This window comes from Syngnathus typhle, linkage group LG8 (assembly GCF_033458585.1).
Source record: "Syngnathus typhle isolate RoL2023-S1 ecotype Sweden linkage group LG8, RoL_Styp_1.0, whole genome shotgun sequence".
NCBI lineage: Eukaryota > Metazoa > Chordata > Actinopteri > Syngnathiformes > Syngnathidae > Syngnathus > Syngnathus typhle.
Genome location: NC_083745.1, coordinates 878,756 through 906,418, shown reverse-complemented (window position 1 = coordinate 906,418; position 27,663 = coordinate 878,756). Strand labels below are relative to the sequence as shown.

The 27,663-nt window shown below is 46.2% G+C and overlaps 6 protein-coding genes and 1 long non-coding RNA gene across 9 annotated transcripts; 1 reads left to right on the top strand and 6 right to left on the bottom strand.

Moving 5' to 3' along the window:
• Positions 1-321: 321 nt before the first annotated feature.
• Positions 322-2,484, bottom strand: LOC133158611 (calcium homeostasis modulator protein 2-like). 2 transcript variants are annotated; one of them, XM_061285910.1, is made up of 3 exons: positions 2,257-2,484; positions 1,580-2,168; positions 322-1,253 (listed from the first exon to the last, which is right to left on the bottom strand). In XM_061285910.1, exons 2-3 carry the CDS (start codon positions 2,129-2,131, stop codon positions 822-824), a joined length of 984 nt encoding a protein of 327 aa, XP_061141894.1. In that variant the 5' UTR covers positions 2,132-2,168; positions 2,257-2,484; the 3' UTR covers positions 322-821. The 2 variants fall into 2 exon arrangements, with proteins under 2 accessions (XP_061141894.1, XP_061141892.1); XM_061285908.1 differs by having other exon boundaries at positions 2,296-2,476.
• Positions 2,485-2,545: 61 nt separating this feature from the next.
• LOC133158615 (uncharacterized) lies at positions 2,546-6,717 on the top strand. Its single transcript, XR_009715254.1, has 2 exons — positions 2,546-2,627; positions 3,291-6,717. It is a non-coding gene; the product is annotated as an uncharacterized LOC133158615 (long non-coding RNA).
• On the bottom strand, positions 3,202-4,778 carry calhm3 (calcium homeostasis modulator 3). The gene is made up of 4 exons (XM_061285913.1): positions 4,492-4,778; positions 4,177-4,304; positions 3,981-4,108; positions 3,202-3,688 (listed from the first exon to the last, which is right to left on the bottom strand). The coding sequence occupies exons 1-4, from the start codon at positions 4,776-4,778 to the stop codon at positions 3,236-3,238; spliced, it is 996 nt and encodes a 331-aa protein (XP_061141897.1). The 3' UTR covers positions 3,202-3,235.
• On the bottom strand, positions 5,179-12,172 carry hells (helicase, lymphoid specific). Its single transcript, XM_061285906.1, has 24 exons — positions 11,988-12,172; positions 11,866-11,906; positions 11,254-11,351; positions 10,916-11,034; positions 10,301-10,423; positions 10,144-10,176; positions 10,034-10,061; positions 9,883-9,941; positions 9,765-9,806; positions 9,442-9,669; positions 9,063-9,245; positions 8,731-8,874; positions 8,392-8,588; positions 8,080-8,173; positions 7,822-7,983; positions 7,554-7,690; positions 7,326-7,473; positions 7,157-7,240; positions 6,947-7,066; positions 6,742-6,858; positions 6,437-6,596; positions 6,070-6,166; positions 5,912-5,988; positions 5,179-5,740 (listed from the first exon to the last, which is right to left on the bottom strand). Exons 2-24 carry the CDS (start codon positions 11,871-11,873, stop codon positions 5,652-5,654), a joined length of 2,547 nt encoding a protein of 848 aa, XP_061141890.1. The 5' UTR covers positions 11,874-11,906; positions 11,988-12,172; the 3' UTR covers positions 5,179-5,651.
• A 958-nt stretch (positions 12,173-13,130) lies between these two features.
• Positions 13,131-17,536, bottom strand: cep68 (centrosomal protein 68). Its single transcript, XM_061285527.1, has 8 exons — positions 17,381-17,536; positions 16,405-16,694; positions 15,218-16,177; positions 14,710-14,812; positions 14,300-14,469; positions 14,085-14,198; positions 13,914-14,001; positions 13,131-13,837 (listed from the first exon to the last, which is right to left on the bottom strand). Exons 2-8 carry the CDS (start codon positions 16,681-16,683, stop codon positions 13,749-13,751), a joined length of 1,803 nt encoding a protein of 600 aa, XP_061141511.1. The 5' UTR covers positions 16,684-16,694; positions 17,381-17,536; the 3' UTR covers positions 13,131-13,748.
• A 348-nt stretch (positions 17,537-17,884) lies between these two features.
• On the bottom strand, positions 17,885-18,823 carry sdhaf4 (succinate dehydrogenase complex assembly factor 4). Its single transcript, XM_061285528.1, has 3 exons — positions 18,663-18,823; positions 18,438-18,551; positions 17,885-18,347 (listed from the first exon to the last, which is right to left on the bottom strand). Exons 1-3 carry the CDS (start codon positions 18,739-18,741, stop codon positions 18,238-18,240), a joined length of 303 nt encoding a protein of 100 aa, XP_061141512.1. The 5' UTR covers positions 18,742-18,823; the 3' UTR covers positions 17,885-18,237.
• A 717-nt stretch (positions 18,824-19,540) lies between these two features.
• Positions 19,541-27,269, bottom strand: LOC133158664 (cGMP-dependent protein kinase 2). 2 transcript variants are annotated; one of them, XM_061285998.1, is made up of 20 exons: positions 26,933-27,269; positions 26,503-26,656; positions 25,206-25,559; positions 24,063-24,229; positions 23,764-23,877; positions 23,548-23,653; positions 23,336-23,399; positions 23,168-23,245; positions 22,913-23,007; positions 22,567-22,635; positions 22,348-22,446; positions 22,090-22,237; positions 21,781-21,917; positions 21,321-21,410; positions 21,014-21,155; positions 20,775-20,938; positions 20,366-20,488; positions 20,050-20,112; positions 19,903-19,969; positions 19,541-19,737 (listed from the first exon to the last, which is right to left on the bottom strand). In XM_061285998.1, the coding sequence occupies exons 2-20, from the start codon at positions 26,598-26,600 to the stop codon at positions 19,642-19,644; spliced, it is 2,274 nt and encodes a 757-aa protein (XP_061141982.1). In that variant the 5' UTR covers positions 26,601-26,656; positions 26,933-27,269; the 3' UTR covers positions 19,541-19,641. The 2 variants fall into 2 exon arrangements, 1 of the variants encoding a protein (XP_061141982.1); XR_009715264.1 differs by having other exon boundaries at positions 19,727-19,737; positions 20,349-20,488.
• Positions 27,270-27,663: the final 394 nt, after the last annotated feature.

Sequence of the window (27,663 nt, the reverse complement as noted above, 5' to 3'; positions counted from 1 at the left end):
TTTTTTTTTAGAAATGGCAAATGAAATCATTGCAATAGATGGGCAACAATTTGCGTACTCGATGGATCGGTCACCATTTGGGATGAAAGTGAAGGGATTCTTTGAAGAGACTCACTGACTGACTGACTGACTGACTGACGGACGAGTGAGTCTGATACAAAACCAAACAACCACATTTGCTACTGTAATGGGGACATGTTATTTCGTATGGACGCAAATAGTTTGGTCTCTGCAATGGCCTCCCGCTCTTGGAAAATGAAATCTTCTTGGAGTAGAGGATGAGTGCTCTTTAAAACACCAAATCAAAAGTTGAGTCATGAAGCAGTTCCTTCGTATTTATATGTATTTTCTTTCACCAAGCCTTCAGACAGCACAAGACAAAAGTGTACTGTAAGCATGCTTTCATTTCAATGCTTGTTAAGACTAAGGACATACGTAGTAGACGTGCATTCAGTTGAGTGAGTGACTAATTGAAGAATGGGAAGGCCTGCTGCTAATTGGCTGCTACTCACACAAATAGCATCATCCTCTGCATCGAGTGTAGTCTGCGCCGGCCGCAGCCCGTTCAACACCATTCTCATTATCAATCGTCACTTTGGCAATGCTATGACAACAAATCAAATATCGGCACATCATAAATACAACTCAAAGCTGTGGACAGCATATTTTCAAATATAAGGTGAGGAGGAATGCAGCCAGCTGCCCAGGCCAGGCCAGGCCAGGCCAGGCCAGGCCATGTTCCATGTTCCATGTTGCTGTGACACGAGGAGCAACATTTTGAAATGAAACACACAGACGCACGCAGTGATTGCAGTCGTGTGCTAGGCAATTAAACTGTCAAACACTTCCATTTCTTTATCAAAGTCCTCCTCCCGGGCGTTCTGCTTGTTGTATGTGGCCCATTTGTTAAGTCGGCTGTATAGAGGTAGTCCATTCTTCTCCCTGTAAAGGTAGACACCGCTCACTCTGTTCCACTCGGTGCTGCAGATGGGACTCGCCGCCGCCTGGTGCTCCAGCACGTGTTCCTTCTCATCGTTCTCCAGAGCCACGAAACCGAAGAAGCTCTCCACATACTTTGCAGCCATGAGTTGGGCGTGGACGGCGGCCGTACGACGAAAGAGGGTCTTTTCGTTGGCCCGATACTTCTTCCAGTATTCTTCCTGCTGGTAGCCAAGGGGCGACGAGCAATGTCTCGTGCACATGATTAAGAAAACCATCAAAGACGTTCCGGCAACCACCACCCAGCCAATCAGCTGAAAACATACAATCGTTTAGTCAGACGCTTGTCGGGTGTGCTATTTTTGCACCATTACACTTTGAGTATGTTAGTCTGCAGCGAGTGCCGCGCCTCGCCACGCCACGCCTCGCCTCGCCTCGCCACGCCACGCCACGCCACACGCTCCTGCTGCTCAAAATTCAGGTTGCGCTCACTTGAGAGATGTTTCTTTTTTAACGAACCAAAGCAAATTGTCGACATTTCCTTTTTTTCTTCTCAAATGACTGGTGGTGAGAACATGCTACGGCTTTGGTAGAAAAAAACAGACGGACAGACAGACAGACAAAGATTGCTTTCCACTACCTGTGACTCATATTTCAGACGTCGGTCAATTTCTGCCCAAAAGCTTTCCAGCTCGGTCGGAACGCTTTCCTTGCAAGGGAACTTTGCCATGTCCTCGGAATGGTAACCAGTCGGGAAGCCCTTGACGCTGCTGGGGTCGGTAAACTCGCTTAGGGCGCACGTGTACGCCAGACCCTGCAGCAGGGATAGGACGGTCCACGTAAGAGGCGCCACCACGGCTCGACCCGCAATACTCCCCAGTACGGCGAAGGCGGCTGCTGTGGACAGTTTCCTGAACCTCCGGAGGCGGCACTCTGACACTAGATCCCAAGTTCTCTTGTTCAACATGACTCCAACGATGAAAAAGGCCAAAGCCGGAGCACCGATGGCAGCTATGCCGTAGTAGTAGTTTCTCCCGGGGGAACAGGGGCAATCGAAAGCAAAAACGTTGTACGCCGTCTGGCTCGCCACAGTGCCCAGAGCAATCAGACCGTTAAAGATCATCACATCTTTACTCTTGAAGAAGAGGGAGGCAAATTTAAAATTCTGCGTGACAAGGGCATAAGCGGCCATGTTTGGGATATTGGGCTAAGATCACTGAAGGAAGAAGCTAAAAAGGAAAAGAAGATGGAGAGATTCAAAGATCACATCATCTGTCATTTTCAAGTGTAAAAACATGGACATCACATGTCACAAACCATATGCTTTGGTCCAAAAAGTCAGTCATGCTAACTTACAGCCTTCCAGTATCCTCAGGCAAAACATGTGACTGGACTTTCCCAATCCATTCAGCGATGCCTTCTGTGCAGATGGCGTGGAAGCCAAAAGCCTCTTTTTCCAGCGGAAGCAGAAGTCTTCCTTCTGAGCTCAACTTTGAGTTTGTGTCAGCTTTGTGGGCACCGATGATGACTCACAGCAAGGGCCTGCCCTCCCTCTGGTTTCCTCCCCAGTGAAGAAGAAGAAGTTGAAAAAAAAAAAAAACAAACCTACAAGTGAAAACACGTGCAAACGCAGCCAAGTCAGGAACTGGAAAAGCTTGCTCGCCCAATGCATTCGTGGAAGCTAATAGGTAATACTAATGATACTGCATGCATATTGGAATGAAGTCTCAACGTGTACAAATGGCAACTATTCATTGGAGAGATGCTAGTTTTTTCTTTTTTTATGCGGTTGGCAACTGTCAGCACCCGAGCCGAGCCGCCCCGACCCCTCCCCTCCCCTCCCCCCAGCTCAAGAGGTACATCCAACTCTTTGTTCGCTCTGCCATCTCCTCTTACATGCCTGTGTTAGGTCGGGTTCTCTGTGTGCTGTGCAAATACAATCTACGTAGCTGTACAGTTGACTTTTGAATATTTCAAATCTACCGCCCGCCGGCCGGCTGACCTCAAATGGCATGAGGCTTTCATGAGAAAAAGTCTCCCTCTAAATAGTAAATACTAGAACCTTTTGAACCTTTCAAATGTTTGGGTGTTTCTCTTTGCATGTTTCCATGACAACATGTGGGTGCATTTCCAACCTATGCAAAATGTACCATCACCTATTCAAAGCGTTTGTGTCGTATGACTTGCGCCTAGAATCCAATCCAATCCAATCCAATCCAATCCAATCCAATCCAATGAAATAACACTTGAAGCAAATATAATGAATTGACAGTGGACAATTTGAAGGAGGTACCATTTAGCCACAAGAAGACGTGACAATCGTCGATTTCTTCTTTCTTCCTTCCTTGCAGGTAGCGCACATCCTGGCAGCTCTGCTTACATCCAATTCAGGCTTACTAAAGTACCATTTTTTCAACAAGCGGTCCACTTGCTCTTGCTTTCTTATTCCATGAAGTCTCTTCTCCTCTTCCTCTTCCCAGTCCTCTGTGAAGTCTTTGAGCAATTTATGATGCGAGGGGCCCAATTGGACGTCCTCCCTCATGTTTTCAAAGAAGTGCGCGATACATGTCCGAGCAAAGTCTCGAGCGTGGTGGACACAGGTCTCATCAAAGAGCTTCTGCTCCACATCAAGGTAGTTGCTCCAGTAGCGTGTTTGCAGGAAGGCAGCATGGTCTTCGAAACAAGGCTTGAGGACTCGTCCCAGCGCTCCCAGTAGCATCAGGAAAAGGAGCATGGACCAGCCGACTGCCTGGACACAAATTAGTCATCAGTAGTAATAATGGTGGCAATAAATGCTTTTGAAATCAATGTTCTGTTTGTGGGCAGGCGATTCCACGTGAGCCAGGCAGCCAGGCAGCCAGCCAGGCAGCAAGCCAGCCAGCCATAAAAAAAAAGAAACTGAAAAAAAACCCTTAACCAAAATAAATGCAAGAGAAGAACATGCCAAAGGTCTGAGTCGAAATGCCAACCTAGAAGCTTCTTGCTAAAAGGTCTACGCAGTAATCAGCGTGCCCACAATTGATTCACGGCTGGCCCCTTACTTGCGAATAGCAGCGAACATAACGAGACACTGCTTTGTGGAAAGAGCTATTCCTGAAGAGGACGTCCTCCTTGCAGGGGACTTTGGCCATTATTTGGATCACATCCAGTCCAGGGCTGTTGGGCATACCTGAAAACATGGCGTACGGCATCCATCAGAAAGCAAGATCAATTTACTGCTTGGGTCCAGAGCATTACCTGAGAAGATGTCAGGATCGACACTCGCGCTGAAGGCGCAAATGAAGATTTTCCCATCCAGGAGGGTGACGAGGATCCACACCATTGGCGCAAGGAGGGCCCGCTGGACCATGGCTGAGAATAAATATCTGCACAAAGAGATGAATCACTTTGTTCACCTTTTCCTCACGTTCTGTCATTTGTGTCAATCGTGAAATGTGGAGGACCGACTACCTGAGAGCGAGAGAGCGAGAGAGAGAACACACGAGGACAAATTGCGCACTTTCAGGGAGTTAACTTCAAGTTGTTCACTATATTTCATGTTGCTGGACTTACTTGACCACAGCCAGGTTTTTGGAGCGTTTTCCAGGAGGCCTCATCCATTCATCCATCATGACACCCGTGTGGCGATTGACCAGTAGCCCGAGGAAGAAGAGGATAATCGGCGGAAAGACCATCACTCCCAAAGAGTAGAGTTTGTTGTATTGCGGAAGGCACGGACAGTTGAAGTCGAAGCTGGTGTAAAGCTTGACGCTGACCAAAGCCAGCACCATACAAATCCCGTTGGAGATTGATTCAGAGTTGGATTGGAAATAGTGCAAAACGAACTTCAGACGCTCCATCGTTCCAAGGCTCGTTCAGACAACAAACGGCTGCCGCCCGCCACTGCGTACTTGGGGTACAAGTGCGCCGGACGAGTTCAATTAATCCACAACGTGTGCTCATTTCCTCGACCGAAAGGCAAATCAGAAGGTTCCATTCAGTGTGCAGGGAGGGACAGCGGCTTGCTGGCTGGCTGGCGTGCCATCTGAACACACCCACCCAGCTGAGCTGAGCTGAGCTGAGCCTTTTGCATTCATAGCAAGGACGAAAGATGCAACTAAAGTAGCCTCCTCTTACCTGCCTGCCTGCCAGTAGACATGATGTACTGTGAATACAAATAAAGGCATTGAAGCCTGTCTGTCTGTCTGTCTGTCTGTCCGTCTCTGCCTGCCCGACAAAAGTAAACATCAATCGAGTGGATGGGGAGGGAATAAATGCAACTTTATTGGGAGGATCGAGGGGAACAATGCCTACAGTGTTTAGAACCTTAAAACAAATGCATTACAGAACTATAGGAGAGTACTTTCATGGAGTTGTTTCAACTGGTCACTGGTCAATTACTAGTCACACTGCAGCATCCAAATGAAAACAGGAATACACAACCAAGAAATGTCAATGACTCATCCCATCACACACACAAATACAAACGCGACTGTTGTGGTCTGTAGAGGTGATCAGTGTCAATGCTACTACAGAGCATGAATGAATATTCCTTGCTTTCAGAGCATCAGGAGTTAAAGTGAGGCAAGTACAATGAAAACACTCAACATGAACCAAAAGAGCCTACAAATACGTAGTACAGCAAAGCAAGCAAATTGTTGCAGTCACCTAAGCAGAGTTTCAGTTGACTTCGGAGGGAAGGTTTGTTAGCAAAGTCAACTCTTCGGATCTTTTTAAATCAGGGCCATGTCTGATGATTGCGTGGCCTCCATAACTCTGAAGACACCAACCTTCTCCTTCCTCATTGCCTTTTTGTCTTTATCTGCAATTCCACAAAGTAACACACATTTCATTCTGGTATGTGCTGCAGTTGAAATAGAAGCAAAAGCTCTTGGTCATAAAGATTTGGGTTTTTTTTTTTCCCCTTACCAAAATTCAATAGAAACTTGACTGACAAAATCATTTCTTTTCAAATAAATCCTCGAGTACCCACCCAGCAAGTCACTACGGTCCAACAAAGACTCCAGGTCTTTATCGCTTATCACCTGCCCGCTCGATGATTTCACTTCCCTGGAAATGGCGAAAAAGACAGCCAAAGTGAAAGTCAGTCGAGAAAAACTCAAGTTCATGTCGAAGCATATTGCCACTTACCTCTCAGTGTTTCTGGCTTGGAGCAGCTCCCTCAGCTCATCCAGATCAATGCAGCTTTTAGTTTGGTTCAACTCTGCCCTGCCACCTTTGAATTTATCTGCGTTCAAAAGAGATAGGGAAATAAAGAGTCAAGAAAATATACATAGACATAATGGGAAAAAAAAAATATCGATACAATAATATCATAAAATGTAATAAAGAAAGAGAGGGGGGGGGGGAAAAAAAAGGAAATGAATCAAATTGTTGTTTTTTTCCCCACCACTGTTTTGACATTTGTGATTAATGTGAGAGGACATGATTCTGCAGCTCTTGAAAAGAAACAAAGCGCCACACTAACTGCTACTAACACTACTACAAATGGACTAACTCTTGTGGATGACCATCTGTTCCAGCTTCCTCTTTGCCGAGGCTCTCTCCAGAATCTTTTGGTCGACGGTGTTAGCTGTGACCAGACGATATACCACCACTGGTTTGGTTTGCCCAATGCGATGACAGCGGTCCTGAGCCTGGAGGTCTGCCTGGGGGTTCTGATGAAATCAAGATTCTAAAATGCATACTGATGAGCCAGCCATTTCGTGTGTGTGCGTGTTAGGGATTAGATTGTTGTTCACAATAAAGGCCACTGGCATCCTCCCAATGCTTTGAAAATGTACAGTCCGCTCGGTGACCTACCCAGTCACTGTCAAAAATAACGACGGTGTCAGCAGCCGTCAGGTTGATCCCAAGCCCACCAGCTCTGGTGCTGAGCAGGAAAAGGAAAACCTCTGGGTCTTTGGAGAATTTGCCCATCTGGCAACAAAAGAGTAGCAGGGACATCAAGATGCGTGTGTGTGTGTGTGTGCGCACATTCACTGAGCGTGATCTTATTTCCACTCACATTGTCTTCCCTATCGGCGTAGGACATGCTGCCATCCAATCTGCTGTACTGGAAGCCACGTAGATAGCAATAATCCATTAGAATGTCCAAGATGGAAGTCATCTGACTGAAGAGGAGCACCTGAACCACAGAGAGTCAAGTGTATTGAAACGTGATCAATTGACCACGGCAGACTTTTCAGTAAAGCGTGGTGACGGACGGCGTTTTTGCCTTATGTCCTCTTTTCTTGAGCGCAGGCAGAAGTCGGTCAAGTATGAGAAATTTCCCTGAAGACTGAACCAGCTCCTCGTCAATCTGCGTCAACAAACGGTACAGGGCAGAAAATGAGAGTGTTGCCTGCCCCCATATGGCCGCAATAAGCGGAATCTGCATATTCGACCTTGAATTGTTGAGTGGCTGGATCCAGGGGGTATTCTACCAGGTAAGGATGGTTACAGCATCGTTTTAGCAGCATGAGAATATTCTGCATCTTTAAATTGATCTGAGCATCCAGAGGGCATTGGATGTCTAGCACGGCAGCAGAAGAGCTGAAAGCAGAAGCAACTTCTTTGATGGACTGGCGCTTATTTGATTGAGCCAGGCGGAGTCTGGAAGGTTGCTTTCTGACCTCTGCTCCCGCTCCTGCTGAAGCTTTTCCAGATATTTCTCGAAGCCCGTCTGATCCTTTGCTTCGCTGTAGTCGACCTGCTTTCGACAGCGTCGCTTTGGTCTGCCATCGGGCGTCAAAGGTGCCGGTCCTTCGGTCTGAAAGCAAGGAGAGAGAGAGAGAGAGAGAGAGAGAGAGAGAAAGGTAGCAGTCGCTTCTCCAAACGCTGAAATAAAGTAACGCCATTCATTTTTAGTACGACACACGATGTTCAAGTTTGTGACGATACCTTGTGCTGACCAAGCATTTTTGCAATGGTCTTGTTCACCACAGCAGTGTAGAAAGTCTCCTGTTTGGCCGTCAGAGGGGCGTAAACAATGATCTCTTTCTTTGGAGGAATCTCCAGCGTTACATCCGTCTTAAGTCTCCTCAGCAGGAATGGAGTCAGAATCTGAGAGGAAAATAAGTCACAACGATCGGCTCAGCGATACATGCAATACAGAGACGAGGCGTGCAGGCGTGCCTGTGGGGACCGAGCGCTGCTGACCTGGTGCAACATGCTTAGGATGTTCTGCTCGCGCTCAGCAGCCACCACACTTTCAGCCTCGCCGAGTGTGTCAATGTCGAACCAAGACTCAAAGCTATAAAATAAGCCAGGCGTTACTGTTGTCAGAGTGACTTTGTCGATTGGCTTCAATGAGACTACCCAAGCACATTCAAACAGTCGCTCTCTTTTGACACAGTTGGTGGTGGTGGTGGTGTTGTGGCACGACCATGTCAGCTTGAAAATTGTCCTCAACTTACTTTGTAGTGTGAATTTTGAAACAGTCGCCAATCTAGTGGCTGGAAGAGGTCTTACCTCTTGAGGTCATCAAAAACCTCCGGCAAGAGAAAATTGAGAAGGGACCAGAGCTCAGCCAAGTTGTTCTGGAGTGGAGTCCCGGTAAGCAGCAGCTTGTTGTCTGTGGGTAGCATCTTCAACTCCTGCACTAGTCGACAATTGAGGTTTTTGATTCTGTGGCCTTCATCGACAATCAGGTACTTCCACTGACATCGCTAGAGGGGGGGGGGGGGGGGGGGCAGACAGATATGCAGTTGGTCAACAGCGAGGGCTCAGTTTGTACACTAACAAAAAGGGCAATCCTTCCATTTGCTTTTAAAACCTGTATTCAACGTTGAAACGGAACGGAGACGATACCTGAAGGTACTTTCGGTCAATCATGGCAATCTCAAAGGAGGTAATGACGACAGGATACATACTGAGAGGGCCCTGGGGTTTGCGCATGTGCTTCAGCAGTTTGCCCCTCTCGGATTGGGGGCCGTGATAAAGCAGGACCGACACCTACACAATTGACATCAGGACAAAATGTGACAATATTTCAGCGCTGGAATCAGAAAGCAAACTTGAGATTTGCAAACAAGGAGTGCAAGGATTGGATTGATTGCAACCTTTGGCGGGAGTTGACACGTTACAAACTTCCATTTATTTCCCTGAACCTGACGTTGTTAGCCCACCCCACCCTCTCTTACCTCTGGCGTGAAGCGCTTGAACTCATTGATCCAGTTGGGCAGAGTGGAAAGTGGCGCCACCACCAAGAATGGCCCAAAGACTTTCTTTTCAATCATCATGGCGATGTGTGCAATACACTGGATTGTCTTTCCCAGCCCCATCTCGTCGGCAAGGATCCCATTGATGCCGTTCTCCCACAACATCTGATATCAAAACACAAGGTCGGTCGGTCGGTGGGTCACCTTTTTGGATGGAAGAAAGATTGATCAGAAGCCCAAGCGCGGTGCGATTCTGCAAATTGGATCCAAGTGTCGGACGGATGATTCAAATGGCCTTTCAAAAGCAAAGAGAAGCAGGGCTTTCTCGGGCAAGCGCGAGCAGGCTGAAACGACGACTCACTCGAAGCCACTCGATGCCCTCGATCTGGTACCACCTCATGACCCCGCCGGTGAAGAGCTGCGGCTGTTGAGCAGGCACCGCCTCTCCTTTTACCGTCCTGTCAGGGTCCAGGAGATGTTTGGCATTATCTCGCACCGTCTCCGCCAAACGATTCTTGATGTCTTGGTTGCTATCGCTCATGTTCTCCAGGTCGCTGGCGTCCAGCTTCTTGTGGGCAGGGGCTGCTTCCTAACATCAAAGTGGAACACTCATTATTCAGTCCTACAGTGCTTTGAACCAAACAGACTGAGGTCCAATTTAAAAAGGCAACGCGCATTACCTACCGCTTCCTCCACTTTAACCCTCTTTGCCTGTGACATGATTTGCTGCAAGACAAATATCAGAAAAGGGGGTTTCAAAAAAAAGAAAAACAAAACAAGAAGAAAAAAGGAAGAGTCCTACGCTTTTAGACATGACATCGGCAATTTTGTAGTCATCGGCCCTTCGTCTCTTCTTTTGATCTAGTTTGGAATGAAGAGTGGAAAAAGAATCACAATTTGAACAGTGGGAAATAACATTCATGCTACTTTCTCTGTTGAAAATCAACCATTACCTTTTCCTGGCTCCGTGCCGTTTACATTCTGCGCAGAAAACACAAACAGGTTCATTCCATTCATTCATGTCTGTAAAACTAGGAGACACACGCTCACAAAATGGACTCACTTTCTTTTCCATCTTTTCCTTCCTGATTTTCTCCTGGTATGAAAAAAAAGACAAAGCAACAAACAATTCTTAAGGAGCAACCATTCCGAGCACTAATCACAATATTTGTTCCTATTATGACGAGTGCTGCGTCAGCACATTCCTACGTAGTTAGTACCTCGTTCTGTTGTTGCTCCATTTTAGTCAGCAGAAATTTGGAGTAGATGTTGCTCTTCTGGAGCAAATGTTGCAGTCTTTTGAAGCGCATTTCGTGACTGTCTCTCTCCAAAGACTGCCGAGCCTTTTGGAAACATATCGAGGCGCAAACAGTTGACTTGTTAAAGCAGACCATCCCAGACCAAAACCACGTAGCTCACTCTACATACATCAGGTCAGCTGTGGCATGAAATGTACGAATGTTGGAATTGATCATGGCTGGCCCATGCCTGCTATTTCCTCTTCCCAAGTCCCTGTCTGTCGTTGACTCGGCAACACAAAAGTCAAGTTGTTCCTATTGTTAACGGTCTGGCTATCGCACGCTGGGCAGGCCTAGGCTAGGCCTAGGCTAGCCCTGTTCAATTGCCCATTCGGTGAGTGACTTGGGCTTGGCCATAGATAGGGCTTGGTAGATACGAGTCAAGTAACATATACCGTCACGGAATGAAATGACATCACATGTTGACTCACTTTCAAGAGGTCTTTACAAAAAAGGTGAAAATCAACTAAAAAGCTGGACTGTCATGATAGCGGAGCAGTGCAATGTAATTAACGAGAGTGATTTGTTGGAACGCACCTTGTTCATCATTTCCTTCTCTTTCTTTTCACCTTCTTCCATCAGAAGTTTCTCCTCTTCCTCCATTTCTTTGGTGACAATTAGTTCAGATGGTATATTCTCACTTTTCACACTGGTATCTTGGACAAGGAAAAAAAAAAAAAATCAGATGTGAGACTATTACTCCACGCAACCCACGGTGCCATGTCTATCTGGTATCGATCGGTATGTAACGATGCGTTTGCGTCCGACGTGACTCTACACCGTCAAATGTTGGAGACATGAACAAAATAGACTATCTCTCAGCAATAGGGCATCTTTTGCTTCCTGATAAGGCCAATGTACTTCCCGTTACTTACCAATTGCAGCTCCAGTCTCCATTGCTGTTCCCAGTGGCTCCTCAGACTCATCAGGTTTCGGGCACTGAGGGGAAACACTTCCAGGTTCTTGTTTAATGCTGTCCATGAAAAGAGAGACACAGATGGGATGAGCGAGAGAGCAAACAAACGAAACAGAGTGAGCAAAACCTTTTTACTGGGGTTTGACTCAAACAGACTGTCACTGTATTTACACATTGAACGTTTTTGACATCATCATTGGACAACTCACTATGGTTATAATAAAACTGGTAATGGGTGCAATGCGTGGGAGGGATTTGTTTTTCTTAAATAAAAGCAACTAAGACGTAGTAAGGCCAATACATCACAACACATTACATTCCTACTAGTCAGACGCCATGGCATCATTGGCGCGTCACCAGGCAGCCGGGTCGGGTCGGGTCGGGTCGGGTCGGGTCGGGCCGGGCCGGGCCGGGCCGGGCGAAAGATGGCACAGAATACTAAGTGCTGTGTCGGAATGCTTGACTAACAATTAGGAATTTCAATCTTTTGGGCAAGTCTACGTGAACACGTGGTGTGCACGCAAAAAGACAACACTTTGAACAAATAAAAGCACAAATTCATGCATCTTACCAGCTCATGGTTTCCAAGGGAAGGAAGGGACAACGCTTTATCTGGAAACAAAGTAAACATTTAAGTCGACTACATAGAAAACGTTCGACAATTACAACCAGTTGGTACCGTTGCGTTCGTACCGAGAAGCTACTATTTGGTCGAAAGTGCAGGAACAAAGATAGTTCCAGCGGATACAAACTGCTAGTTAGTTCCAAAGTGAACCGATATCCGTTCAATTTGATTGAATCAAGCGCTTTCGTAACGCCGAATGTCAACGTTGTTCATCAAGCAGATAGTTCAAAAAGAGACAACAAGAAAAAGACGGAAAACTTGGTTTGGGATTTTCAACATAAAACCGAACACGCTAACGTTACCGCATATTATACAGCTGTCATTTTCTATACCTTTACATTGAAAAATAAAATGTCATTTCCGATACTAAGTTAGACTAGTCCACGCATGCCGTAATGCGGAAAGGGCGGTGCTTTTGCCTTCCTTTCGCGCCAAATGAAGACGAACCCACAGTTTCATAAACCGGGGTTCTTTTAACAGCATCAATACTATTGTATTGACGATACAGGCAATGCGTATGGCAATAACGTGCATATATGGTAGAGCAAACGTGAATATGACTTCATTTCATGTAAAACAAGGCATTCTAGTGAACGGAGAAAATATAACATGAAATGTCTCACCCCTGTCTCACATTTGGCAAATGGACCAAACCTAATCTAACCAGAGCCTTCCTTTCAACGGATACAAACAAATAGGCATTTGTTATTGCTGTTTAGTTCCATTCGTTCATTTCTTATTGCTTTTTAGCTACATCCGTTGGTCGTTTGAAGTGCTTCAAAAAAGCATTTGTACGACACCCTTCATTTTGGAAGAATGATTTCCAGTAGGCCTCCCTACTGCTGCAAAACTTTGCAATACAGTCATACATGTTTTCCTATCCGCAGATTAGTTTCAATTCTTTTCAAATCCGTTTTGTTGATGGATTTGCATTTTCTTTGTACGTTTTTCTTGTTTCATTCATACATCTTAATGGAGTGGACGGCAATTTGAAGCCAATTTTTGCGTCCGTCCCGGGCTCTGCCCACCTCGAATAGTGTGGTCGACTTTAATCGATCATTTATTTATTGTGTGTTAATAAATGTTTAGAACTTTTTGTCGGGGTGGTCCTGTAAGCAATGTGACTGAGTTCAAGCGAAGGAGGCGGTAGCACACCGGACCGGCCATGCGCACTGACCAACCAGTCAGAAGGAGTCGGGCGGGACACGTGACAAGATCAAGTGTTTGTTCTTTTATTTAGTGTAAAGGTACAATACATGCACAGAACAATCAATGTGAGAATGGTTATTAAGGGAATAAGAAAGGTTGATATAGCGGAAAGGTATTGGGGAGGTCTCGAAAAGCTTTCAGATTGTCTACTGGACCGCAATGCAACAAGGGACGAGTGGCCATACGGAAGGAAGACACTGTTTCGTAAAAGGCACCTGCAGCAAGTGGCTTCAGCACAACTGTGAATGTCACCGGGAGAGAAACAGCCCAAAAAGAAGCTTATTATTCGCAAAGATGGCTGTCAACAAAGTATTAACTCTTTTTATTTTCATTCAACTAACCAAAGGCTGTGAAGACTCGTACGTACTAGGTATATGGGATATTGGGAAGGTTTCTATTGTTTTGGGGTTCGGGTCTATTGGCAAATGGGAGGGAGTGGCTTTGTAACGACGGAGTAACAAGACAAAGGTTTTGGAACGGCTGTATACGACTTCTCTCATTTGACACGAGCGCACAGCTCGGGCCACTTTCTGCCGGATCAAGCGTCCCGCCCTGCTAGCGTCTTGAACGTCAGCTCATTCATCCGGAGAGAGCGCGCTGTCTGCTTTGCCCGCCCAGTCTCAGCGCTCAGCGAAGGACATCAAGCGTTGGGTGCGATATTCCACGACTCTCGACTGCCTCTCAATTAACAGCAGCGTGTTCCTTAACACTGAAACGATGGAAACAAAAGCTGAATCTTTTCTCCCCAGTGGGGTGTTCTCAACCATGCCAATGAGGAACCTTACGTGGAGACGTGTTGTCCATTAAGCCTAGAAGAAGCTCGCCGGTTTGCAGAACATGAGAGGTCAGATGTTGATGACAACTCAACTCTCGCTGAAATTCCGGAGAGCGAAACGACAAGTCGTAGCGTCAAATGCGTACTTTGGCTTTTGAACTTCTGAAATTGTGGATGATACCTGATATTCGGCAAGTGACCTCTTCATGTTGTCAATGGGTCGAGCCCACACGTCCGTCTTCTCGGAAACCTCGTAGAGCCAGTGAATGTATTGCTCCAAGAGTGAACAAAACATCTGGAACAAAACAAAAGTATCATAAGAAAAATACTAATCTCAACACTGGAAGCATCCAGAACCAGGCCACTCCAAGCAGTGTCTCTCTTTAGTATACTTACGCGTATATGATGCGTCAGAGAGCAACTTTGGTCCTGCTCCTCCTTGTGAGTGTCTCTCAGGTGGACGCCGCAAAGTCGCTCCACCACCACCTCGAGACTGTCTTGAGTCAGTCCTGACCCAACAGACTCCATCAACACACTCGTCGCTGCTTCAGAGTTAGTATGATCAGCTGATGATGATGAAGAAGAAGAAGAAGAAGAAGAAGAAGAAGAAGAAACAACACTCAACCTGGGCAATGACAATAGAATGGCTCCAAATGGTAGCGGATATGGTCGCATTCCATGTGGTTAGTCACCCGAGTGTTGTTAGTCACCTTAAATGTTGTACAGAGGCTGAGATCAACTGGAGTCAAATTCCTTGTTTGGCATGCACAAACTTGGCCAATAAAGCTGATTGTGATTCTGTTCACCTTGCTGCCCAGCCTCTTTGGCCACTTGTTTCTCTGGCGGTGATAGAGTCAGGAGATTGGAGGCAGGGCCCATACGCTTCAACCTGGCTGTCACCTCCTTGACCTTCAATGGGAGAAAAGAGCTCCGGTCATACGTATTTTTCAACCTCCGTGCCACATATCGTGATATCGGTAGGGATGGTCGCCGAGAGTGTGGCTCAGAGACCTGGATCGGCGTCATTGCTATTTCAACAAATGCTCTGGTTGGCTACCACAACAGTAGCGTGCAAAAGAAAGGAAAACAACTGGATTGCTTGAGCAACTTTCACACAACTGGTTCCAGATTGGGAGTTTAAGATCAGGGGATGCTTTGAGAATAATTGTCAATTTTTGTCTATGTGAAGCCCTTTGAGACTGCTTGTGATTTAGGGCTATACAAATCAACTTGACTTGACTAGATTCCCTTGGTGAAAGTGGGCCCACCCACACTGCAAGTTTGGAAAGGAAATGCAAGTTCCACAACACTCACCTGTCGAGCGAGGAGTTGCACCTCTTCCAGGTTATCAGGCAGGGACCAGAACTCCTTGTCAAGATCCCCGACTACAGACTGGGACTGAGGAAGGACACTTGGGACGACGGAGGAGGATTGCGCATATGGTGGAGGATGGTGCTGACTTCTACCCAGGTGACAGTTGAGCAGATCTCGGTCCGTAACAAAGTCGAACCTATCCAAAAACAACTCTGCAGAGGAATTGATTTCCCGATCCAAGGTGTCCCAGGCTTTCTTTGGCCCAACGCTGTTGCTCAGGTTTAAATCCGACACAGACAGGACGGTGCTACCAGGGCTATTGAGTTGGATACCAGAATCTTGTAGGTTGAGGTCCGGAGAGTCACCCTGGAACCCAGTGCTGTTGTCCCACGTTGCGTCCGTCCGCTCGGGCTTGAGGGGGTAAGTGTAGTCGAGCAAAGCTCGGTACTCCTTGTTTGGATCCCAAGAAGCAGAGTGCCTATTGGTGAATTTGGGCAAAGACTTGGGGATTGCACAGTCCCAATAGTTTGCTTGGTGATATGTCATGGATCGTCTTCTCGGCCCCTCGGCTAAAGAGCAAGTCTTTTGTTTTTTCAGCTCGGTTTTAGCCAAAGAAAATGGCGGGCTGGGGCTATAGGTAGGGTACAGAGCAGTGGATGATAGTTGTGGACGGGATTTTTGCTGGAGCTTTGCAATGTTGCTGGAGAGGCCACACTGGAGCCATTCACTTCTGGTCAAAGTGGATCCAACTAAAGTTTCTTCTTCTTCGTATAACCTACTGTTGACATCTGGGATACCCAATAGTGAGCTGCAAACGTCTTTAGAAGCTGAATGAGAGGCAACATCGTCAGTGGGACTGAAGCTGCTGCTCACTGAATTGAGGTTTTCTCCTAACCTGGTCAGACCATTCATCCGGGCGGAATGCTGACCTCTGTTCCCTCGGAAACTGACGTGCAGCTCCTGTGAAATACCAAAAATGTCGATTAAAGCATTTGAGGAAGGTAAAAAAGACGTGGGGCACACAAATATAATCTTATGAGACAAGGCTAGCTATTACATGGGTCATGTCAATGCAACTTACAATCAATGTAGTCCTACAAAAATACTGTACTTGCCCTGTGTCGTTGTTGCTGCTACTGTCAATGCAACTGAAAATCAAAGTTGTAGGACAAAAATACTCTACTTGCCCCGTGTTGATGTTGCTGCTGTTGCTGCTGCTGCGTCTTCTTCAAAATAGACGAGTTTTCGATGGAGAACTGAGGCTTTCTCATCACATACTGCCGGTCAGTCAGATACCAGGAAGAAGGCGCCATGGTAACACTTTTCTGGGGCTGTTCCTTTTCCACTTCTGTTGCTCTTTTGTCGCTCGCACTGTTCATTGCAGTCAATCTCATGCCGTGTGTATCTGGAGCGTGCAACTTCCATGACCGGCCGCATTCAGTGGTGTCCATTGGATAAAATGTCATCTATGAAGTTCCTGTGAAAGACATGGAGATATATATATCCTCACAAGGGTCTAACAAGGGATTAGCATCAAACAAAATGGGCATCATTTCCTTTTTAATAGTATAGCACAATGATAGATGACTGGTATTAGACGCAAAGATAGCGCAATCATGCAGTCTTTCCTGCCAACATTAAGCGCATAACATTTTCTCATACACTGCCGGCCGTCCGGCGGTAATGAATCATACGTAGAGGGAAGTGAACTAACGGAATCACACAACAATGCCGTTGTTTTTTTTGTTTTGACTTTCGCATATATCACGAGGCATTAATCGGCGTTGGTACCGTGCAAGGAATCTCGCAACAGGCACACTACATACATTTCGAAAACCATTAGCATTTGCTCAGGAGACAAAGTGGAAACTAATATGAACCCGAACCGAAAGCTGTGCAAAACTCGAAACAACTTCAGTTTCGCAACATTAAAAAAAACCTTCCACATGAGGAATTCAACATTTAGACTCAGACTCTGTAGCCAATTGTATCGGCGTATAATTGTGAAAAATCTACATAGCCCTGCAATTGAAACAAAAACGCTGATTGACGAAAATCTAGTTCGCCGAGTGTATGACAAGCAATGAATGAAGTTTGTTTAACCAGGTCACCGAACTGAAAACCGGCAGAAACCTAGAAAACGTGGTCGAGTTTCTTTCTTACCCAAATAACCGAAGTATATTATCTTCGAATGTCCATTAGTTCTAGCGACTAGCCGTTTCGTTTGGTGCTAGCCTCATACACCGATGACTCGTTTAGCGGTCAAAATAAAGTCAACGTGGCTGCCATATTGAATGTGGCAAGGTAGCGTTGCGCCGTGAACAGGAATCCACATTTGAGTGGCTTTTCAAAAAATAGGCATCCTCTGAGTTCAATAATGATGCTCTCTAATCAGTCACAGCCGTCTGTATCTGCCTCGATGGTGAATAATACTTGAGAACTTGTTCTTTAGTGTATATAGAAAGTCTCAAGAGCTTTGGAGTTGTATATTGTGAATGTATTGTATTACATACATCAAGAATCAAGAAGAGGCACTCGGAATCAACCACGAGATGGCCATGGACCGTTCCCGGTGGAAGAAGGCCATATCGAGAACCCAGTCCAACCCAGCGGCGCCTGGAAAGCGGACTTTAAACCGATGATGATGAAGAAGAATGATCCCAAAGCTTTTGAGTTCAATTCATGGCCCATTTATCGTATTATATACATCAAGAATGATTCTGTGAGCAGCGTCTTTGAAAAAGTGGGCAAGGGTTGTGTTGGAAACCCCCAGAAGCAGTGCTCTTTAATCACCGGGCCACATTGGACAAATGAGAGCAAAAAGAAACTTATAGTACTTGACTGAATTCTCTGTTACATCCGTCTAATCCGACTCTTGACGCATGACAAGTTGCTGTCGTAAATCCAGAAGCTAGCAAAATAAACAGGAAAGATTCTTTGCCAACAGTGACAATTCAACACAAGAGCCTATGCCCACCGAGGGAAGGAAGAAAAAAACAAAGGTGCAAAGGTACAGTGAACTAGAAGTCCACACAGCGACCCTTCCTCTCCCAGTCTCCATAGCGAGTGGGCTCTGGACCTCTGGGACCTCCCTTCTCCTTGGTCACAGGATTGACATCTTCAGGAAACCCTTGAGGATGGACAGACGGACGGACAGACGGACGGACGACAAGTTATGCAGTCAGTCTGAGAAAGAATGAATGAAATCAAGTATTCTTACTTTCCAGAACGTCCTTGTTTGACGCCTCGTCCTTGTCAAAGCGCCCCTGGGGAGTTACAGCTTTCTTCAGAGGTTCTCGATCTTTTACTACACCACTGGCTAACCGGAACCATCCTGGGTGCAACCCAAAATGAGATCGTTCAAATTGGGCATAGTTAGCCAGCCTCAGGGCAAAACTGCAAGTGAAGTAACATTGCAATTTAAAATAACCAAAGAGTCACTCACCCGTCAATGGTGATTCCCAGACAAGACTCTTTGAAAATAAGTATTTGCAGCTGCAAACGGAAAACGGCAAGCGAGACATCGGTTATCGCTAGCTACGCTTCGACGTTTCCCACTCGGTGTCCGCCGGACAATTACGCAATTGTTGTTGCTGTAACCGTGTAGCGCTTTGTCGCGTAATTTACGTCATCATTTTGCGACGGGTAGTTACAATTTCTTTTGTACGTATTATACCGCCACAAGAGAGCGACAAAGCTCTCTATTAGTGCTTTTACTCCATTTTATTTATTGACGTCGGTGTAGTTGCCAAAAAAGACAAAAAAGACAAAAAAGTTTTTTTTTTTTACAAAAAAGACGATATTCTTTCATTCCTATAAATATGCCCAGTATAGTAACTTAATAAATAGGCAAAAGAAAAATATAAAAATAAAACGCATATAATTAGATTTAATTAAACTCTTTTTTTTTTTTACACCAATCAAAGTAAATAAGTAAAACGAATATCATTTTAAGAAAGGCTGTAAAACAGGTTTTCGATTTGATCATAAAATTGATTTGAGTTCTTTTGAAATTCCGTTTATGTCTTCAGTTTTGTTGGTTTCGTTGGGTATAGCCTATAAAATATAAATACACTTGAAAATGTAGGCACCATGGAAAAGATTAATAATGATTTGCTTTTTGGAGTCGGAATGGTGTTTTTCTCTCGTCTTGTCTTTATCAGCTTTTTTGACGGGGGGGGGGGGGGGGGGGGAGAGAGTGAGAGAGCGAGAGAGAATGACGTGAATGAGTCTCCATGGATCTATGCATTTGTGTGTTATACCGCTTTCAATTGGCCAAGGCGGGTGCACTACAAGGACCCATCCAATGAATTGAAGCAAAAAAAGGTGCCCCAAATGGTTTATTTTTCACACAGTTTTTTTTAGAAAGTGTTTTCGTTTTTTTTTTCTTCTTCAGATATTTCAATTCATTTCAAAGATAGGGATTAGAAGTCTTTATCCCAGCCAGAATTCTCCTCAGGGGTCATTTCTGTGTCAGGAGGAAAGATGTCAAAGTAGCTGTGGTCCAGTGGGCCGTTCAGCTGTGGAAAGAAATTGGACCGTCGCTTTGCTCACACCTGAATTTACAATTCATCCTGTTTATTGCACAACACTCACACTCTTTGCATGACATTTGATACTACGTGCATGTCGTTACTATACGTGTGTGTGTGTGTGTGTGTGTGCGCGCGCGCCAAAGATCTTACCTCTCTCTTCAGGGGAGATGAGAGCTTGCAGCGCCTTAGTCCCTCCCAATTGAAGCCCTGGAACCATCTGTATGTACCAAGAGGTGACATGAGCCATCCAATTGACATCACACCATTGTTTTATGGGGATGTTTGAAGCGGGCCTACTTGTGCTTCTTGATGTCAATGATCCCATTCTTTTTGTTCCCCACTCTCTCAACTGGGTTTAACCTGGATGTAAAGGAGTGGAATGCACGTACGTACGTACATTATTTCCACCCATGATTGATTCATTATTCTTGTCAAACAACTGACCACCACAAAGCACACATAGAATGAGATGAGTGTCACACTTTAAACCGGTTAGCCTTGTAAGTTACTTTAATGTGACGTCATGTGAGAAATATTCCATGCATAAGATTGAAATGATACATCGTTGGAATGAAAATGCCAGCGAGTAGGATTACCCTATCCGGGTCCATACTTGCAGAGTCTCCTGATGAGGTCATCGGGACGCTTGCCTATTCTCTTTGGAAAGTCCACCTTCTCAATGCCATGGAGGACCATGGTGTAGATCCGAATGGGGTCAGATCCAGCAAAAGGGGGGCTGGAAAGAAAAGACATGGTGTGTTGATACCACAAATGGCAAAGAATATCCAAAACCTGGATGGATTCATGAAGCAATACATGGGGTATTGAAGAATGGACATTTCTGTGCTCAGCTCGACACATACACAAGCTTTCCAGTCATCAAGACAACCACGCCAACACAAACCATGGCAACCTACACACATCATAAAGCAACCGGGGACGAGTCGTGACAAGCGCATCTATCATCTTTCTTCCCCATCCCCCTTTACATAGAGAATGCATGTTCCAATCTACTGGCTTACTTGCCAGTTAGAAGTTCAAATATGAGGATTCCTAAAGACCAACAGTCAGCTCCAAAGTCATGGCCTTTGTTCATGATGACCTCCGGAGCCACATACTCTGGGGTCCCGCAGAAAGTCCAGGTCTTCTTTCCCGGACCAATCTTTTTTGCAAAGCCAAAGTCTGCCTGCGGGAGCCCAAATCACAAAACTTGTCTGTCATCGCCCAACCAATGAAATATTCTTTACGACCTTTGACTCACCATTTTGACGTAACCTTTGGCATCGAGGAGAAGGTTTTCGGGCTTGAGGTCTCTATATATAATGCCCATGGTGTGGAGGTAATCAAAAGCCTCTAAGACGCAACCTATGCAAAATCTGGCCGTGGCTTCATCAAAATAATTCCTCCAAGGGAAAGAAGAAAATCAAATCTTTCATAACATTTTTCAAAGCCTGCCTGGCTGGCTGGCTGGCTGGCTGGGTGGCTGCCTGGCTGGCTGGCTGCCTGCCTGCCTGCCTGCCTGCCTGGCTGCCACCCTTGGAAGCGTTTTGGATTGCAAAATGACTCACATGTCACGCAGCACAGTCCACAGCTCTCCTCCAAGACACACCTCCAGCAGCATGTAGACGTGTTTATTGTCACGAAATGTTCGAAAAAACCTCAAATGACAAGAACCGGGACATGAACATGACTGACAACCAAAAGCAAAAAGTGAGCGAGCGAGCGAGCGAGCGAGCGGGAGTGTGGGAAAGGTCCAGCTCACATCTTGGCTGAACTTCTCTATGCGCAAGACTGTACACAAGGCTTTTGTTCTCCAAAGTCCAGATAAATTGTGGCCCGAACGCCCGCCCGCCCGCCCGGCGGCAGCGCGAGCGGCATTCTGCAGCGCACACACAGCCCTTGGCAACGGACGCCAGCCTATAGGGCAACTTTTTCATTCTCCCGCTATCCGTGTCATCGGGTCGACTTGAACGCTCTCCATACGGGAAGGTCAAAGTTTCGCTTTGTTTGGGAAAGGCGCTCGCTCACCTGATGATAAATGCCGAGTTGGTTTGCTGGAGGATGTTCTTCTCTGAGTAAATGTGTTCTTGCTGTCTGGTGTCTACCACGTGCTTCTTCTTGATGCATTTCAGAGCAAATGTGGCGTCCTCGTCCTTTAGCTTCACCTGAGCCACAATAAACACGGTCAAAGGAAGGCAAGTATGAACAACGGGTCCCGTCCCAAAACTTCTTGTCAACCTTTTGAAGACGGAAGCCATCTTTGCAACATACACAGCTGTGAAATGTGTACATGTGTGCAAATAGGAACGTCAGGAATGCAAAATGCGGAAAAGGTACCAGCTCCACGCGTCCAAATCCTCCCATCCCCAGCGTTGCTATCACCTCCAAATGTTGGAAAGGTTGATGTTGTGGTAAGGGGACAAGCTTCTCCTTTAACCTTCTCAACTCTTGGGCTTCTGCAGAATCAATGTGCGGTGAATGCGGCCTGGGACGCCAATATGACGGCAACTTAGAGATTTGCTTGTTGACAATTGAATCGATTGGAACGTCGGCCGCGTCGGCCGCGTCAGCCGCGTCGGCCGCTCTTGCACTCACAGGGCATTCCTCCTCTGGTCACTCCGAGAAAGTTCTTCCACATATTCCTTCAGGTAAGATTGAAGTTCCTCATAGGTTCCCACCATCTGGTTAAAGTTGCTGAAGAGAGAATCCATTTTTGTTTTGTTTGGATGAAAGCGTCTCATTCTAGACAAATGCAACTCTCGCAGGCTGTAACATTCCACTTTGATTTGCTGTCAGAGTAAAGCTTCTACTCACTCTCTGTCCACCACGAGACATTGTGTGTCATTCTCATTGCAGATGATGTTGGCTGAGCGGAGATCCTCACTGGATCAACAACATTAGGATGGCATTATTTAGAGGCATCAAATCAGATCTACAAAGTGTGTCCGTCCCTCCATCCCTCCATCCCTCCATCCCTCCATCCCTCCATCCCTCCATCCCTCCATCCCTCCATCCCTCCATCCCTCCATCCCTCCATCCCTCCATCCATCCATCCATCCATCCATCCATCCATCCATCCATCCATCCATCCATCCCTCCATCCCTCCATCCCTCCATCCATCCATCCGGTGTTTGACAAGTAAGAAATACGTCGACAAACCTGATGAGAGCTTTCTCTCCAAAATAGTGTCCAACTCCAAGGGTCTTGATTTGCTGGGGCTCAGCAAAACCTTCTGTGCTTTGTGTGACAATCACCTACAGATAGATAGATTTCCAAATCACTTTGCTCTGCTGCCACAAAACTGAGAAAAGGTACTCATAATCGTACCTACAAAACAATCTACTACGATGTGTAGTATATTTGATATCTGTTTTGCTGCTTGGGAATATGTGCGCGGGCAGGTGTGTATCTTACTTGTCCCTTTGCAATGATAAAGAATGTATCCCCCTCTTCGCCTTCACGAATAATGTAATCTCCCTTCTCAAAATAGTCCTGCAAAAACCCAAACCACATTTGTTCCACATGCAAACGATAGAGAGGAAAGAAACGTGACTGTGAAAATCAATTCAATTCAAGACTCACAACTTCAAGACAATCAACAATCTTGGCAAGTTTCTCTTCTGGCAGCTCTTGAAGCAGAGACACACTTGGAAAAGAAACAGATTGAGAATCAAAACATTTCTCTGCATTTGTAGTTGAACATTCCATGGGTCGACATTGTTTTCCCAAACCAAAACCTTTGTTACTAGTCCAGGTGCAGCTCGGTCCCTCCAGCAAAAGGGTTCCATCTTTACCTGCGCAAAAAGCTGAAATACTCTTCATGCCTGGCTTGTGCGGTCCGCATCATGATAGCCTGGAAAGTCTGGCGATCCAAGGCCCATACGCGGGACTCTGTCACAGCTGAAAAAGGCCGCCGCCGCCGCCGCCGCCGCCGCCGCCGCCGCCGCAACAGTTGACTTGTGAAAAACGGCTCGCTCGCTCGCTATCGACATCAAAGTTCCCATTTGTACCTTTCACAGTGGCTGTTCTTTTGCAATTGTACAGAATTGCCAATTCTCCAAATGCTGTGCCAGGACGCAGCTCACTGAGCAGCTTTCCACTCTGGATGACTTGGAGCGAGCCGTCTGAAATACAAAACGGAATAGGGACTTGCTTTTTGAAATGGTTATCGTAGCAAGTGTATGTACTGATGATGGTTTTGAACAACAAGTGGGAAATACGTACATAACCGTCGGAATACGCAACACAGATCCCTGCGAGTGTTTCACATCTGCAACATGACTTGGAAATCCACGAGTTGTCAACTGACCTGCTAAAACGTAGAGGTAGTTTCCAGATTCGCCCTCGTGTATGACGAGCTGTCCTTTCGTGTACACCTTCTCATACATACAGTCAACCATCTCCCTGGTGTGCTGCGGTTCCAGTCTCTTGAGGAAGTCGTTGTTTGTGATGGCGTCGTTCATGAGCTTTTTAATTCTGAAAAGGGAACAAGTCATTTGGTTGTTGACTGAATGAAATCCTGTGCTCCCTCCCCTACCACACTGACTGGACCAAATCTCTTTTCCAGCTTCTTTTTTGCTCTTTTGCTTCCGATGCTTGCCTACGATTGCAGAGTAAACATCCTGCTCCCTCTCGTCTACTAAACGAGAGCTCGTAAATTGCACCTCCGAAAGGAAGCAAGAGTTGTATATTGTAAATAGAAAAGCATATTTCCTTCGGATGGTCATTATTTGTCCCAAGAAATCCTTTGTTTTCATTCATTTTCCAAAGAACCGGGCCCAGTGGAGCATGTGGAATAGGCTTATTGTTCAGTTCAGGTCTTACCCTCTGTAAAAGTGTGTGTGTGTGTGTGTGTCCGCGTGCACACGCGCGCTCCTCTTCATTAGCACATCACAGACATGATGTCAAAGTAAAAAAGAAGATGCTAAACGAATTGTGGAGAATAACGTGGGTTGCCTAATTGAAGGCAAAATGATTTCACATCCCGCCCGGAGCCTTTGGTTGCTCTTTGTCTTTCCCTATTATCTAGCCAAGATCCCATTTGCATCGGCCGAGTAGGTGCTCGCTCGGATCCTTTCATCTTACTGGCAACATTGGAGAACGGAAATGGCAATATATGACCCACCGTATGAGCTCAATCGATACTCTGTCAAATTGTTTTATGGTGAAGGTGGATGACAGACAGCCTGTCACGTGGCCGCGCGATCAGCACCACGGTTAGTTCCTTTCTTCCACGCGCTTCTCTTCCTATTATTTCAGCACCGCGGTCAGCGCCCCCCCCCCCCCCCCCCCCCATTTCTCTCAGCACCGATTGCCGGCACCTGTTCATCAGCACACCCTGCGGCACTCCCGCCCGACACTCGTGGCCCGTTCGTCTGCTTAGCACGCCTGCCACCTGTTCTGTTCCCGCATGTTTTGGACGGTGCAACAGTGCAAGTTGAGTCAATCTTACTCTGAATCTTTGCGGATAGACTTCAGCATGGAAATGTGAGAAGGTCTCAGTCCCCCACAGAAGTTCTCAGAAGTCGGCTCGGCAGAGACGCCTTCCTTTGCTTTAAGCCTTTGGCGGTCCTCCGCGGCCACCTTGCGGAAACGACCGGCGACGCCTTCATCGACGACGCTGAGGCGGCAGTGACACGCTCTTCCCAAGCCGCTGCCCTTGTTGTAGCCGATAGCATCTTGGAGTTTGTCAATCTGGGACACCTTGGCATTTAGCTCCCTCTGCAGATGCTGGAGGTGAACTTCTTGAGCTGCTAATGCTTGGTCCCTCCGTACCAGCTCCAACTCCAGGCAGTTGATTCGCATCCTGAGATTGAGAAATTGGAATTAGCGAGCGCCCAAAGATCAAATGCAGGGCTGGATGCCCGATTGGGATTTGTCGTTTGTTTTTTTTCCACTCGTTCACATGACAAAAACAAACGAAAGCTCAAATGTGAACACAGCACTTCCATGATGTGACATGATACACATGTGCACAAAGCGTCACAATGAGTGATTGCAAAGAAACAACAAGCCGACTTCAAGTCAATATCGGTCGGGGCATTTTATCATCTCAAGTCGCGAGGTGGGACGGACGGGGTCAACATATTGAATGGATGGAGGCATCTCCTCATTTAAAGGAGACGTCTACTAAAGATGACATCACGTCATTGACTTGCATCATAAATGGCATCCGTCAGTCGACGGATCTATTGACTTAGTCGCCCTTCATCCCCAAAACCTACTGGGGGGAATAATACCTCGGCGGCGCTCCTTGATTACGTTAGTGGCCTTGCTCCTTTATGAATGTCGGCGGTCCTTGATTACGCTAGTGGCGTCGGTCAAGTCGAATTATATAGGCCTAAATCAGAGACGAGTCTCAAATTTGATGATGTTTGTGACCTAGTTGCTATTTGTTTCCACACGGGATTAAATCCATGGGTTTCTCTCGATGAGATACTTGAGTTACTCCGTTGCACTTTGTCCAAACGTTTGGCCTTCTGCGTCCAGCTCTGCGCTCTGTTGTTACTCTGGCATGCAACGAATGAAATGACATCCATCCAGGGCTACAAATCAGTCCCAATTGGTTAGCAGGCCATTTCAAACGTCTGTCACTGTCATGGTTAAGCTTGTCACCACAAAGGTTGAAATGGAACCACGGTCGTCGTCAGAGTGCGAGACGGCCAGTAGCCAGCGGCTGCGAATGCAAACATCAACTCTTTTGCCGGACTTGACTTGTTCGGACATTTACGAGAATCGGACTGACCAACCTGAGAATTTCTGTGTCCAGGCTCGGGGAGTCTGTGCGCATGGAGACTAAGCAGGTGTTCTCCTCAGTCCTCGGGGCCTTTATTGAACCGTTGCCCATATCCGGCCGGACATTCGATCACAAAATGGGTTTAAGAAGATGCTCTGCAACAGGTTCTGGAGGGCAAAATGAACAAAAGCACCCCACCGAGGTGTTTTCGGGGTTAATGGGAGGAGGAGATTTCGCAATGTCATCTTGTCAGAGATTTCCGTCGAAAACCAAGCAACGTTGAAATGATACAAATGCTTTCTTATTGTTCGATAGGAGCATGCAATCAAACATCAACTTGTCCATGGATTCGCCGCTTTTCTCAACGAAAAAGAAACATTTCTGCACCATTTGTCTCGTCAATCAAATTGAATGAACAGACAAATGTGCATTGGGGTATTTACCTTTCAATTTGGTCTGCATTGGTAAGCCATGTTTCCGCAGCTGCGTCCTTTCGTTCTGCTGCCCATAAGCACAATGCCACTGGTTGCTGGGAGCTGCCTTTCCTTTCCTTTTCTTTTTTTTTCATGGCTTGCCAAGGGGGCTTCGGATTAAATGGAAGTATCTGGCAGCCCCTGGTGGTCTTAAAATGGGAACACATACTGACGTGCGCGCGTGCGTGCATGTTTACTGTGACAATGGGAGCACAGCGATCCAATCTGCCCAGCCTCATGGCATGGCATGGCATGGCATGGCATGGCATGGCATGGCAAACCGACACAGAACACTGTCTGGCTCTGCATAAGCACTTTGCCACAATCACAAATTTCATCATGCACTCAGCACACTTACGTGCACAAAGCACACAAGGAATGTTGAATTATTCTTTTTTTAATTCCCATTCAATGAAAGTTGAGGAAAAACAGTTTGGCATTCAGTACTGACAGCTGCCGTTGTGTATTTAAAAAAAAGAAAGAAAGAAAAAAAGGACACATTTTGGAAAACAAAGTCAGCATATTTACTGTTCAAAACATTCTTCTTTTTAGACACCACACTTATCTAAATACGTGGATCTTCTGTACGTACGCCTCAATTGACCGATGTTGACGGCACACACATCTGCACAAACGTTTGACACATTTCAATCAACTCGGCATGAGCAAATTCAAGATTGTATGTATGCTTGTACAGATCA

Bases quoted from the DNA above. Each gene is read 5' to 3' on its own strand.
- LOC133158611 (XM_061285910.1), bottom strand. From the start codon at position 2,131: ATGGCCGCTTATGCCCTTGTCACGCAGAATTTTAAATTTGCCTCCCTC. The intron at 1,254-1,579 runs GTAGTGGAAAGC...GTATGTTTTCAG, and splicing joins GTCTGAAATATGAGTCACAG to CTGATTGGCTGGGTGGTGGT.
- calhm3 (XM_061285913.1), bottom strand. From the start codon at position 4,778: ATGGAGCGTCTGAAGTTCGTTTTGCACTATTTCCAATCCAACTCTGAA. The intron at 4,305-4,491 runs GTAAGTCCAGCA...CTCTTTGTGCAG, and splicing joins AAAAACCTGGCTGTGGTCAA to ATATTTATTCTCAGCCATGG. The intron at 4,109-4,176 runs GTAATGCTCTGG...CCATGTTTTCAG, and splicing joins CGATCCTGACATCTTCTCAG to GTATGCCCAACAGCCCTGGA.
- hells (XM_061285906.1), bottom strand. The intron at 10,424-10,915 runs GTGCGTTCCAAC...TGTTTCCAAAAG, and splicing joins AGAAGGAAATGATGAACAAG to GCTCGGCAGTCTTTGGAGAG. The intron at 7,474-7,553 runs GTCAGAAAGCAA...TTCTGCTTTCAG, and splicing joins CAGCAGGAGCGGGAGCAGAG to CTCTTCTGCTGCCGTGCTAG.
- cep68 (XM_061285527.1), bottom strand. From the start codon at position 16,683: ATGACATTTTATCCAATGGACACCACTGAATGCGGCCGGTCATGGAAG. The intron at 16,178-16,404 runs GCAAGTAGAGTA...GGTATTTCACAG, and splicing joins AGCAGCAACATCAACACGGG to GAGCTGCACGTCAGTTTCCG. The intron at 13,838-13,913 runs GTAAGGTTCCTC...CCATCGTTTCAG, and splicing joins AATGGACAACACGTCTCCAC to TGTTAAGGAACACGCTGCTG.
- sdhaf4 (XM_061285528.1), bottom strand. From the start codon at position 18,741: ATGTCTCGCTTGCCGTTTTCCGTTTGCAGCTGCAAATACTTATTTTCA. The intron at 18,552-18,662 runs GTGAGTGACTCT...GGTTGCACCCAG, and splicing joins CTGGGAATCACCATTGACGG to GATGGTTCCGGTTAGCCAGT. The intron at 18,348-18,437 runs GTAAGAATACTT...TCCATCCTCAAG, and splicing joins AAACAAGGACGTTCTGGAAA to GGTTTCCTGAAGATGTCAAT.
- LOC133158664 (XM_061285998.1), bottom strand. From the start codon at position 26,600: ATGGGCAACGGTTCAATAAAGGCCCCGAGGACTGAGGAGAACACCTGC. The intron at 22,636-22,912 runs GTTTGTCGACGT...TTGTTGATCCAG, and splicing joins GGAGAGAAAGCTCTCATCAG to TGAGGATCTCCGCTCAGCCA. The intron at 21,156-21,320 runs GTGAGTCATTTT...TTTCCCTTGGAG, and splicing joins TGGACTGTGCTGCGTGACAT to GAATTATTTTGATGAAGCCA.